The 14,417-nt window shown below is 41.4% G+C and overlaps 1 protein-coding gene across 1 annotated transcript in view; it reads right to left on the bottom strand.

The window, feature by feature from the left end:
- Positions 1–4,423: 4,423 nt before the first annotated feature.
- LOC311215703 (potassium voltage-gated channel subfamily KQT member 1-like) overlaps positions 4,424–14,417 on the bottom strand; it is a gene marked incomplete at both ends in the record, with an annotated part of 528,691 nt that continues 518,697 nt past the window's right edge. Inside the window, one exon of the mRNA XM_084297010.1 lies at positions 4,424–4,579. Coding sequence (XP_084153136.1) covers positions 4,424–4,579 — 156 coding nt within the window. The remainder of the gene's footprint in view (positions 4,580–14,417) is intronic.

Below are 14,417 nucleotides of genomic sequence, written 5' to 3' on the forward strand. Positions count from 1 at the left end.
ACAGTCGTGGCTGTAGTCTTTTCTCACCTTTTACTCTCAAGAGTGTTCCAGATGAGGCAGCAGACGTATGATCTGTGACCCATATCCATTGTTTTCGGAGCACAGTTACCTTTTCTCAGGAATGAAAGCCCCCAGCTGATGAAAGCTTAACTTTTCATCTCCTTCCCTGCTGCAGCCTTATCGTACACAGGACTTTAATCCCACACATCACTTCAGAAATATCATCGTTAAAGATCTGGGTATACATTTTGAGATAAGATTGGCTTGTGATAATATTACTGACTGTGTAATTATGGAAATGAGAAAATAATACCCTCAGGCTTTGTTGTAATGACTTCTGAACATCTTGCATCATCATAGGCAGACAGCAGGCTTCAGGATGCCATGAATTATTAAAAGGAATGTGGAAAATCCTGTTTTGGTTGGTGTTGATGTCTCTAGCAAGGAAGGACACCACGTATCTTCACTGTGAAATTGGATCAGGTAGAAAAACATGTAATCTTTTTGAAAATAAATAGCTAATCTTTACTTGATCTCCTGTACTCTTGTCTTTTGATGCATCGGTAAACTGCATTCCTGACAACCACCCCTGCTGATATTGTGGCCTTGAGGGACCTTGGCCGCACAGTCTATGCCTCTGTTCTGAATCAAAAGACTCTGTGGAACTATTGCAGACCTGGCTGCACACTGCACATCAGCGCTTCATCAGATCAAGTTAATTCATGATGTTATTACTATTTTACTATGAGAAGTGTTGATACAGGAATATATTATTTTGTCAGTGACTGGGTGTATGATGTGTGTGCTGGACTCCCAGCATGAAGAAATTCTTCAGAAGAACATCAGATCACTGCTGAAATGTTATGGCCTACTCAGTGAACAAATATTAGCAGACACGGAGATGAAAACATACAAATGAACTTCCCTGGGAATACTTCTGATAAGTTTTTTAGAAAGGTAATGCAAACACACAATTCCTCCTAAAAGTCCACTTTTGTCCTCTTCCTTTTAATGAACCTCTAGGGAAGTTAGAATTTTGGATGAGACCTCCGCTAATAATCTTCCAAACAGGATTTCATACAACTAGTAAGACATGAGTCAAATTTCCTCTGCAATAATGCTGCATATTTTTTCCTAGGAACACGTATTAATAAGCTTAGGCAAGTCAGGCAATTTGATCAAGGAAGTCAACTGTGGGAGCATATAGATTTCATGAAGAACTTCATTTCTTCTCAATCAACATGCAAGAATTATGACAAAACTCCATTAGAATGAACTCTTCTTGAAGACACTTTTGATAACATTTCATCCACTTAATCCATGCTCTCTTAGACAGTCAGCAAAACTTGCTGTGGTGCACTGGGCAGTCTTCTGGCCTGACAGACTAGACCATCTCATGACTTGTGATTGCAAGAGGACTTCTCAGGGTTTTGGAGTTTCTTGAAGCTCACCCCTATGCTGCTTTGCTTTTTCTGTTTCACTGTAGCTATATACACTGTGAACTAGATCTGATGCTGTTATTACCTGCTTAGTGATTGTTGAGGCCTCAGAGAAACATTCTGAGTAGAAGTCAGTTCTTACCTTGTGAAATCATAGCTTGCTGCTTAGTGTTTGCTGATAGCACATCTTGGTATAGGGACACTCAAGTACTGGTGACATATAAACGTACTAATATGCCATCTATTCAATGTATGTAATCATCTCTGCTCAGAAGAGCCATGTAGTATCATGATGTAACCAGATGGTCACATCAATGCTATTTTTGGACACTTTTGCCCCCGAGGCAATCAGAAAGGTTTTTGCTAGATGGCAACTCATGTCTTCTATATGTGGGAGTGGAGATTTGCTGAAATAAAGCTAAGCTATGTTGCTTTTACTTTTTTAACCATTAGTCTCATCGTATGGTGTGAAAATGGGTGTCTCCAACCTGCTTCTTCCTTCCTCACTGCAATTTGTTCAAGCCACACCCTTATCTCTCCATCATTGCAACAGTGATGGTTGCCTTCACATGTTGAAGGTGCTGTCCGAACATGTTATGCCACACTGCAGTGTTTGCAGTGGCCAGCCATAAAGCAGATGGCTGGCTAGAATTTCAAACCCTTAATGGCTCAGGCTCTGGCTTCACCGAAAACTTCCCAGGGAAACTTTGGTTCTGTTTCAAAAAGAAGGAAAAAAAGAAAAAAGAAAAAAAAAAGATATGTGCAGATACTCTTGCAGATTTTTTTGTTTCCCTGAAGTGACCGCTGTGAGCTTCTTTATCCTTTCCTCCCACCCACTCATGCTATATGATACTCTCTCTAGCTGAGACCACTCCTACTTTGTTTAACTGAATTTTCTGAAGAAGGGCTTTTTAGTGTATTCTCCAAGACATTGCAGTAGTAGGTGTTACTGTATGCATAGTCCCTTAACAATTCCATTGAGAGTCATTGGAAAGTACAATACTGTTACATTCCTTGATTCACTAAACAGTGACTACACATTACTAGGACACAAATATCCACATTGTACCAGAAGGACATTTCATGCTGTGTTGGCCACAGAGCCATTCTACTGAAAGCCACACTACTCATCTTCTGAACCTCTGTGGCAACAGGATCCCAAAGGTTATTATTCACCCATGGCTGATAAAATGGTACCTGCCTTCAGTGTCCAGTTGCCCATTTAGTTCTGAGTGGCCAGAGTCAGTAAGGTTATATGAAGGACCATTGCTGAAGCTCATGGCCCTGTCCAAAAGCCAGTAGCAAATCAGTTCTCTGACAAGGATTATTTACCATTTTCTCATGTTACGTGCTGTATTTGGTCATGTTCAGTAACTCTGTAGTAATCAGACAAGATGGAACGGCAGTTTGTCAGCTGATTTAATTAAAAACACATTTTTTTTTTTTTATTGCCTCTCACATATCATTAATATTCTGTCTAAGACACGCCTGCAATCTAAAGATTGGAATCAGTCTCACTGTGCTCTTTCCAAGCTTGAATTCCCAGACACACAAACCTGGGAAAGAGTTTTAAAGGGACAGGTAATAGTTAGAAACTAATTTGATTACATTGAAATGGACCACTCATTGGTCCAAATAAATTTATTTTATTAAAGAGTATTAAGGGACCAGTCTTTCAGGTTGCTGTTGAATGCAAGACAGGCTTTGCTTCCATAAATATCAGTGAGAATAGAATATAGTTAGTATTTCCCAGGAATCAGGTCTTTGCTCTGCAGACTTCTGTTCATTTAAACAGTTGGTTATGTAAATATATTAAAAAGAGTTGAATAAAAAGCACTACACCCAATTTGTTATTTACATACTTAGCAACAGTGTTGTACCATCTCTTTCCTGGTGTGCCAGGTAGGACCCATTTCACAATGACAGCGTATCAGCAGGCATATGCACTCAGTTTACAACTAAATTAGAAAGAAAAAAAATCTAGCATTTAAAATTATATACAGCAGTTTATTTAAACAGCGATTAGCTTTCATCAACAGTATGTGAATTTTTGTTTTCTTTAAGAAACCCTGCCATTCTCAATCACAGCTGCAGCCCTCCTGCAGCACTGTGTTACTCAGTGACTTGAACTGAGCTTTACAGATATTTCACAGCCAATTACCATACAGGTTTCTTATGTTAAAATTAAGGCAACTGGAGTCAACAACCCCTGCTGAATGAAGGTAAAAGCTTGAGAACATTTTGCATAACAGTCATCAGCGTAGCTGATAGCTATTAGAGTGTTCTTGTGCAGTAAGCCTACACAGATACTATCTCTCTTGCCTGTGTGTTCCAACATGCATCTCATCTCATTTGCAACCCTTTGCTTTAATTAGCTGAATCTTTGCTTCAGTCTTTCATATGTCAACCAGCTTGTGTACGCTTCCATATTTTTAATCAGTAGCCTGTTGTCTTTACTTTGTCATTCACACTAGCATATAAATCTGCCCTTCTTATGATCCTCACTGCTTGGTAGAAGTCAAAACATGCTGTTTAATTTTCCTGTTCACTGATTTCCATTTGTTTAATGTTCAAATGCTGGCTCCTTTTTCCCTTTTAGGCATGCTGTGAGCATTAAACTTAGCGATTAAATGCCAAAAAACCAGCCCCTTTTCCCCTCTGCCCATGAATGGGTCATCCTAACCCTCTCTTGGGTGCTTACCTTACCCAAGCACTCTGTGTGTGTGCAGCCAGCCTAAATGGGGCTATCTGCAAGGGGCTGCCACAGGCTGACATAGGTAAGCTAACAGTGGCTAATAAAACAGGTGCAAAACTCATGTGCTCTCCTAGGGGTGTGATGGGCTTTTTGCTGCTGCTTCTCTTTCTTTTTTTATTTAATCTACTACAGCATAATATTTCATTTCACCAACAACACAGCTTACTCCTGAGACACTAAGACCAGATGTAAAAGCATGAGAGGGTGGCATGTGGCTGTGCTCCAGCTTTTAAATTTTCTGGTTCATTGGTGGGGAATACGAGGTTGTCTGTAGCTGTCTGACAGGTGGGGTGGCTGGCCCTGACATCTGTGCCTGAGGCTGATCTCCAAAGTGAGCCTGGAGCGTGGTCAGGATGTCATCTAGCTTCTGGTCCATCTGCATGACCTGTTAAGAAACCAGAAAGCGGATGAGCTGTCAAATGGCTGCACATGCTGCTGGTGAGAGGCAGTCATTGGCAAAAAGCTCAGGGAGGCGAAAGGTTGGCAGGGAGTGCTGGCATCTACAGTCCCCAAGAACCAAGAACTATTCCAGTTTTGTACAGTCTGCCTCTCTAGCTAATAGAAAGTTCAGGGATGCTATGAAGTTACAGGGAAGGGTGTAAAAGGGTGTGACTTGGCAGCAGAAAGCCAGGACGTTTGGTAGCCCCAGCACTTGACCACCTCTTTTAGCCATTTTGTCTCCCAGCACTTTCCCAGCATTGACAACTTCTCTTGATGATGATGCATCCTGCAAAAATCTGCCCTAAAACTATCTTTCCTTCTTAGGTTTATCCTGCCTCTCACCTCCCTTCCCTTCTCTCCTCACCCCCTCAAAAAAAAAAAAAAAAAGAAAAAAAAAAAAGGTAATCACTACCCCTAGTTTTGTTTTAGTCTGTTATGCTTTCCATTCCTGTCTTGGGAAACTAAACTGCTCTCCTCCCTTCACACTGTAAATAGATGCCTCAGTGATACATGTTGCAGTCAGAGATCCTACTAGATACGATGTTTATTCCCATGCATTGTTAGGAGGAGAGCCTACCAAAAACCACATAATAATACCAATGACTTCATTTAAAAAAACAAACAATCATTGTATAGGAAGCTTGACATGCTAATCTCTCTTCTCATTTCATTACTCTCCATCTGAAACTTCTCATGCAGTCCCTAAACAGAGGAGTGTTTTCTAATTATTCTTTAATTTAAGCACGGAAAAGCAAATTTCAATTTCTTCCTACCACTTCTTGAAATCATGGTCTGTATCTAGTAGCCCAAAGGAGCGTTATCGTATTGCTGTGATAGGGCTTACATTCACTGTAGATGGCATCCTGCTCAGCTTCACGTCAGCCAGCAGGACAGGCTGCAGACTGTTGACTGCTGTACTTTGCTCTAAAGGCAAAACTGTGGCCAGCAGCTTGTAAGCCATTGGGATTGCTTATAATGATGCTTGAATACAGTGTGGCTTTGTGTAATAGATGAGCCCAAGAAAAATGAGCATTTTTAAGAACATTGGATGGTTTACTTTACAGTTATCTCCTGTGAAAGTCTGAGCCTCTGAAAACTGTGATCTGTCCCGGTGGGTCTAATAAACTTTGATAGCAAACCTTTTAAAGTGATATCAGATCTAAACTGAGCTTTTATTAAAAAGGGAGAGAGAATGAGAGTGAGAAGGATTCCAGCCTTTTTCTGTGCAAAGATAACTTTGGAAATAACCATTGGCGGCATGGACTGAAAATTTAGCAGGCTTTAAGAACCAGTGCAAAGAAAATCACCTTATCTGCTTTCCCTCCCTTTGCCTTTTCTCACTCCAAGTGTCTGCTCCCATGGGGGCCCCTCAAAACTCAAGGTACCAGGAGCTTATTTAAGCTATATCATTTTGTCAACCATTCTTCTCTTCTATATACAATCTGCTGCTGTCTTGGGGAAGGAGAATTGAAGTCTCACTCCTGCCTCATGAGGGGCGATGTACTCATCTCTCAATTTGGATTTCAATTTGGCTTTCACAGCTACCATGTTCTAGCAGAAATGCCCCTCTCCCTGTCCCTGCTTTGGTGTGGTTATTCAAGGGTGTGGTCCACCCGAGGCAGTATTTTCAAGCAGTGAAGAGGGGGTATTTATGGCGTGGGTTGGCTAGCATCAACTTTCACCATGACTTCTGCTGGGTGCTTTCAGGGGCACAGCTGGCACCTTCAGAGCAGTGGCCAGGATGGGCAGGGCAGCACTTGTGGGAGGACTGGGGATGCTCACTGCAACACTCCCCAGGTGAGGGGCACTTGGTGCTTGGCTGCAGGTGAGTCTTAGTTCAACAGCAACTCAAATATGTAGTGTTGATCTTTGGTCAGGCAAAGGGACTCCAGAAAAGTTGCTTCTGCCTCCTGTGCCACCAGTGGCAACTCTGACTTTTCCCTTGTCTCATGAGTTTCTGGGAGAGAGTGGGCAATTGTGGCAGGTCCTTCCTTCTCTCATGTGGTCACTAACAGAAGCATCCTCTTCTCAGGCAAAGCAGAAGCATCCTCTGCTAAGCATGAACTTGGTTGGAGGTCTGGAAATCACTAGCAACTGAAGGGTTAAGCAGCATGGAATTAATTTAAAAACCACAGCCTTTATTTTCTTCTCCATTCTTGAAAAGCCTGTTTGGCTGAAGTTGGTAATGACTCAACAGAATCTTTCTTAAGCAGAAATGTTACGCGGAGCAGAAACTAAAGCAGAACGAATACATTACAGTAGGCAAAAGAAAGTGTAGGCAGGGAAATGGGATCAGGCAGATGAAAGATCTTTTGGGGCTTTCTTTTGTAAGGCTTTGTTGATATTGATCTGCACGTTTGATCTTAGATAAATTATGCCTGCTTGTTCCATATCATTTAAACTGGCTATATTTCTCTGCATTTTGCTAACTCAGTAAAAGAATGTGATAGGAATAATTTCATGCACTTTTCTTTCCAGAAGAGGAGGAGGGTGGGGAATGTAAATATTCATTTGTGGGGGGGAAAAAAAAGAGAAATTGTTACATAAGGGAGTAGATTACACTATACTTCTGTCACACTGTCCATGCAAAGAACTGCAAATGCTTCCTCAACATTAACAAACCAGGCTGCACAATTCTCTAGCCAGATACACAAGAGAGTTTTACTGGACATCTTTGAGATTAGAAGCAGGACGGTGCTAATTTAGTGACCTGTAAAATGTGGTCAGTGGCAGGTCTCTTCTAATCCTTAGCTTTGCATTTTACTCACAAGATCAAGCCACCACTTTCTTGCATCAGATACTTTAACATATGCCAAACTTTTAAAATGCAACTGAGCTGGTAAAACTTTAGTTAGAAAGACAAATTCTTAAGTACCTTGTCAAATTGGAGCCTGTATAAAAAGTGTTCAAATCTGGGGGCTAGTTAGTCCAGATTAAAGACTGACAAGAGAGTTTGGGACACTTAAAGGCTTGACTAAAGTCAGTAGGATAACTTGTAGGATTAAAAGACTTTTCATGTGGATAAGGGTTTTTCAGAAAAAAAGGCCTGGTTTTAGATTTCTCTCAAACCATCTAGCAGCTACTGCTTTCCTTAAATCTTGCTGCAAACAGGATGAGCTGCTGGTTTTGAATAACAGAGCCAGACAAGTGCATGGGTAAGGGGTTAAATTGTGCAACATGTTTCTCAGCTGAGTAAAGTGAGAAGCCATCCGGCCCAGCCGCAGAGTTTCCAGAGAGATGTGATATGCCCCTCGCAGGCTCCTTGGAGACAGGTGAGTTTGGCAGCTGTCCATGGGCAAATGGCAACAAAACTTCTGTTCTCCCACATCACAAAAGAGCTCCAGAGACAACCTATTAAATTGTTAAAATGCTTTTATATCCTTTCAAGTGCCCCATAGAAAGGAGACGGCAAAAGCAGTTTAAAATATTACTGTTGTTATTGAGGCTATGAGGTGAGCTGAAGGAGTGTTGAAATGTATATTCATTTTAACATCCCCCCTGGAAAGGGCCTGGATTCCACGGTGACACGCAGGGCTGTTGGACAAAGAAAACATCTTGCAGCCAGCTCCAGTGAGCCACAGCAAGCCCTGAAGGGGAAACAGGTCAGTCACCTTCTGGGACACAGCATGTCCCTGTCATTAACCTTGAGCAACAGGTTGGCTTTCACGTCTGTGGTTGTTTTTAAGCCTCTCTTCCTGAAAGCTGGTTCTCGACCCCTTATCTGAATACCTCATTGAACTCCCATTGCAGAAATGCCTTGTGGCAAAGAGTATTCTAGGAATGGCAGCAGCATGGAGGAGGACTGACTCTTACTGGGGATTTGCCACATGCTGGACAGATTCCTAAATACCCTGAGAGCTTTTTGACATGTTTTTGTACATGCACACTATAAACAAAATGCATGTGTGGAAAACTCAGTTGGAGCAGGCACATGATCTCTCTTCTCACTTTAATCCAGAAATATTCCCCCCCCCCCCAGGTTGTGCCTATCATTTTAATATTATTTCTGGAGGCTGGAAAACCACTATCAATTATGTGCACAACACACCAACTTGAACTGTTTCCAGAGGAGTAGCAGAAGGGGAAGATGGTCTGCTGGAGCACTGAAGTAAATCTGCAAACCCACAAACATGCTCATATGTTGCTAAGTAGGTGGAGCTTTGTATCAAAAGTTAAACCCCATAAATCAAAATAAATTGCTGTCACCTCCTTAAGACTCTGCTGTCTCCTTGCCCATTGTGGTTCTACATGAACTGATCAAAATGGCTGAGCTGTACAGCCTTCATGCAGTTGTCTGAAACGTGTCTGGGCTGCTGGTGCCAGGGATGCAGCATGAAATGAAGCAGGGAGAGAAGACAGAACAGTTTGTGTTATTAATCAAAATGTCATAGAGCAACAGTAAGTTCTGCTGATTTAAGCTGGATCAACATTGGCTTCCTATTTGCCTAATTCAAGCAAGAAAATCATGAAACTGTGCCAATGGGCCAGCCCAAGTTGTAGTGGCGGGGCTGCCACACTGTGCTGTTGAGCCCCATGTCCTGCTATTGGAGCCACTGTATAATGAATGCTTTGGTTCTGGATGCCCCACAGGGCATCCAGATTTTCTCTCCCCAACATCACCAGCCCTCATCCTACAACAAAGAGCAAAAGTAAGCATGGATGACCAAAAGTCAACAAAAGCACAGTGGCCATGGGAGGCGAGCAAGGGCATTCCCAGAGTCTCTACAAAGTGTTATGTGATATTTTCCAGTGATGCTGCAAAATGAACCACACACAGCTCTGAGGCCAGAGCTGCTGTGGCCAGCTGCCCCATTGCATACAAACACAACATTGCAGCCCAGGGTTTTCAAACCACCAGGGCCCCCACTGAACACCCCTTCTCTAGCAGAGGCCCACCTCTGAGCTCCCTGTCCTCCTACCACCCAGACATGCTCTCCCAAAAGCCTCCTATTTCCTGTTTCCAGCCTTTGCTGCAGTTCTGTGCTCCTAAGGTAGCTAAAATGAAGCAGGCTCCATTCGCTTTGACATCCGAACACTTCGTTTGAGAGCTCTAACCCTCATTGCTTTGGAAAGAGTAGTCCAATGGGTAGGACTTATTTTGTATGGGGAGAAGAGAGTACGTGAAACTTTGTCTGCCGTGAGCATTGACTTATTTCTAAATTTTCCAGCTTGTTACCTGCCATAGGTCACCTAAGGTCTAGTTCACAGGGGGAAACGGTATTAATTTAGCAAAATCAGATACGATTTAGTTAAACTAGTGCAATCCATTTTATGGTTGTTTCCATTTCTGACTTGTGTAACATATTGGTTTAGCTTAAGCTTGTTATCCAGATATCTGGGCCATTTTCTCATGCTGACCAGTTCTGTCACACAATTTTTCTCCTTGCACTAGATGGTGGACTGATTTGATTAGATCTTTTAAAGCCTATGTTTAGCTTTATATGCACATCTGGTCTTGTCTGCCTACAGTTACATCCAATTATTCAAACATACTAATTGCCTATCGTACAATTTGAAGCCTGAACTGTTTATTTTAGGAATCATTTTATTTTTTAGCATGTCCCTGTATGGATTTATTGTCATCCAGAGACCGCTGATTCGGTGAAGGGAAATATTTTCTCTGCAGCACTACATACAAAACAAATCTCTATGCAAAACTCTCTCCATCTCACCAGACTTGTCCCCCATTAGCAAGATTTCTCTGAGGTTAAATAGTGAAGCCATTTTTTCCCCACTTTTTATCATGGCTAGCCAATGTGCATACTGATGTGGTCTGTTGGAAGCTGTCTGTATGGAAGCAAATAACCATGCCAGCCACAGAGACCATGATGAGCTTGGGGAGACTTCTCTTGTCCAAGGTTCAGCCTCCGGGGGACTGGTCTTGCAAAGTGTTTATGGATGTGTTAGCTTGAAGACTGCAAAGAATCTTGCAGAGCTCAGCAAATATTTAAGTGCTTTACTGGACTGGAGCCAGAATGGTCAACAGTTTGCAAGACAATACCTTTAGGATAAGCTTTTGGAGTCTCCTAAAGTACTCATCCACATATATACACAAGGATATATCTACACCACCTCTTTTTCAGTCTCTGAGGAATGGTAATTGGCATACACCATGGCATCCTTTATGAAATGATTTTGGCATTAATATTATCAGAGAACTGGCAGCGTGTCTCCCCTCTTATAACAACAACAACAACAACAAAACATCTTTGATGAACAGGCTCCCATTAACTGGCTGTTTTTCTGGGACGAGTTGTAACAGATTTGAAATTGATATGAATCCTAAAACAATGCTGTACCCTAAAGCAAGGTTGCTGAGTGGCATGAACACAGGGAAACATCTCACTGGGGCATGTCAATGGTAGCTGACTGCCAGCACTCCCAGTCTCAACACTTAACCGTGCAGCTCCTGACTTTGTTCTACTGAAAGTAAAAATAGTGAGAAAAAAAAAAAAAAGGGGAGCTTTTGCCACTAACCCCAAAAATACATGAGTGAAAACAACACAGAAACTTTTTCCATGATAGCCTGTTGTTCTGGAAGACCAGTTCTCTATGAACACCAAAATATATATAAACCACCAGACTGTCTTCTTTGACTTATTCTACATACATACCCCTTAGCAGATATCAGTTGTTTATTTTCATTCCATCAAACTTATCTGGATAAATCCACAATTTTCCAGGCCTCCCTTCCTTTATCCCAAACATCCCCACCCATTCTTAGGTCAGGTGTTACAACCTTTGGTGGCCTAAAATATAGTAATCTTTATTTTAAGTATAGCTTCACTTGTTTTGGTTTCCATCCACCTTTCCTGTTTAAATGAAAACGTAAAGGTCTGTCCCTCTAAGCTTTGTTCCTGGGTTATTTCCTGTGGGTACCCTTTTGGTGAGCATTATATACTTATATTTCCTATGCCATGGTTGCACTGATGAACCTCTGCAATATATGAGTTGTGTTTGCAGTCTCTGTTCTTGGTGTAAGATGCCATTTGCCTAATGGCTAGGCAGCTCTCAAGAGTTTAGCTCTGGATTTCTGAAACAGATCTGGTTCACACACAGATTATTTTATAAGCTTTGCTGCTTCAGTGAAGGATTGGCTTTATTTATTTATTTTTAAATTTCCATTTATTTATTTATTTATTTATTTTATTAAATGGATTCTGACTTCCTAAGTAAATGAGATTTACCTGATCATGTATCTATGTTACCACAGCAGGTTTGGAGTAAGCTGGTTAGTTTCTGACACTTTTGACAGAGGGACAGAGTTCTTACAGATAGTTTACAGATAAAAATTTTGGACAGCTTACTGAAAGTCTGCTACTTGTGCAGAAGATAGACATTAAACTTGGTTCTTCATCGAAGGAAAGACAGAAGAGGAAGGTGAACCATATTATTAGACCCTAGAGAATCCACACAGGATGCCCTGACCACAGGAAAAGCTTTATTCTCAGCTCTTGCCCCTTATTAGCCTCAGCTAATCAACCACAAAATACAGAGCTGCAGGAAACCAGGCAGCTTCATTTCTAATGATCCCAGAAGTACTTGTTCCCAGCTGAAGAAATTTGAGCGGTGCCACTCCTTGAGTGGACACGAGAACTTTCCACAGCTGTAATTACGCAGCACCACTTGGCTGCTGGATATGCTGCAACAACTGAGGGAGTTTGTCTCATGTGAGCTACGTGCACATGCACCTGTGTGTCTGTTTGCAGCCAGTGCTTTGAGACATTTGGTTCCACCCCTCCCCCCCATGATTTTCCCCTGGTATGTAAATCAATCTTTGAAGAGCTCCCTTTTTCCTGATTTACATACATAAAAGGTTATTTTTGTTGTTGCAGGACATTTCATTCTTCACCCTCCTCCAGATTCTGCTCAGATCCTCCCTGTAATCTTGCCATCTCTCTTTGCGACATCGCTGTTCAGCCACACCCTGGATGACGCACTGCCATTTCATAGCTCATTATTTTGTGTGGCTACATGTCCTGCTGCTAAACCAGCATGGAAAGAAACAACACAGAAAAATAACATAGCTAGTCCAGCCACAAAGGTGGATATGCAACTACTGTGAGTCACGCTTTAATTTCACAATAAAGCAACCTTAGAACTTATGTTCTAAGACGCTGATTAATTTAATTTTTAAATCTCTAAACAATAGCGGATGGAGAGAAAAAAGAAGAAAGAAAATGTGACACTCAGTATTTAAATGGTGCCAAAGGAGCATTGAGAAAGAAGTGACCTTAGCCTTTCACAAGATGAATGTGTTAAGCTCAGCATTTTAGCCGGGTGTAATGAACTCAGTATTTATGCCTCACCTTTAAAGAAATAGTACCAAACCATCTACACTCTGTTTTGCCTTTACTTTTGCTTTTTTAAGCTGTATTAAATTTTCTTCCTAAGAACAAACTTTAGCCCCACCAGCCTCATGACTGGTTTTTCTTAGCTTAGCTGCAAGGATTACTTATGCTGAAATCAGTGCATGAATACACTTAGTCCAGGTCTAATAACCTGAAATTTCGTTATGCTACCATCTTGTTAGCACAACCGGTGGACTGTATCTAATGGGGTAATATTTATATGCCTTATCACAAGTAATGATACACAGCCTCCCTCCACTGACACACTTGCACACACAAAAACTTCAGGTTAGCAGTCCATCTTTTCTTTTAGGTTGGCAGGAAAGGCAAAGGGAGAGGGAGTGTTGCTACTGGGAGGAGCAGAGGCATTATGGTGATGGCGATCTAGATAGTAAGACATGTAAGTACTAGAAAAGTTCCAGGCTGTTCTTGTAGGACTACACCAGGACTTCATAAACCTGAGCTCTGATTTACTCCCCAGTACAACCTTCTTGCATTTAGGACAAGTCACTTTCTGGATAATCCTCATCAACATTTTAGTACCATGAATCAAATAACCTGCCATTCCTTTTTTTTTTTTTTTTTTTTTCTGACATGAAATCATATGAAATTGATGTGTGTCTTGGTACAAAACAGAAGTCACAGACCTACAAAGGATAATTGCAGTCTGCAACGTTGACTCAACCACTGGCACTAGGAAGGAAGCAAGAGAAGATTGGTCCATGTTGGAAGAGGACAGGAAGAGAAAAGATGGTGGTGTCCCTTTGTCTTTTCTACTCTTGGCTCTTTGAGGATTGAACTGGACACAGCAGAGCAAGGCTAAAGTATGGCACTGTAGTTATGCCAGAAAAAAAAATAATAAAAAAAATATATATATGTATATATAAAATATGTGTAAAAAACAGGAAGAAAATAATAAAAATGATTGTATAGAGGTCAGAGGGTGTCACCTGGGAGGCCACCACCTGGGCTTCACTTTTCAGTTCTGCCAAAGAATTGTCATACAATTTTAGCTGAACCCTTTAGCAAAACTTAGGGTTGGTCTGTGTGCAGACTTGTGCTGATGTCAGGAAATCAAATCTGCAACACACCTTTCATTGTTCTAGGGGAATCTGTGCCTGGACACTCATTTTGCTGTGCCTTATTTCAGTTAGACTGATAAAATAAACTTGATAGGAGCTAACTTGTATAGATCATGGAAAGTGAAAACCGTACCTTTGTACTATGCATGATTGAAAAGTGTGAATGAAAACTTCTTCCCTTACTTCTCTTCAGCTCTGCATGGCAAAAGCCTCTAGGGTCACCTTTATATAAAAAAGTCATTGAAACTCTCACACCCTCTGAGAGATACCACAAATCTTGCTTAATGTATGCAACACAATTTGAGGAAGAAGCTACAGAAGCACAAAGTAGTGTTATGCATTTAAATAA

Source organism: Netta rufina (assembly GCF_964035555.1).
Source record: "Netta rufina genome assembly, chromosome: 1".
In the NCBI taxonomy this organism is placed as follows: Eukaryota; Metazoa; Chordata; class Aves; order Anseriformes; family Anatidae; genus Netta; species Netta rufina.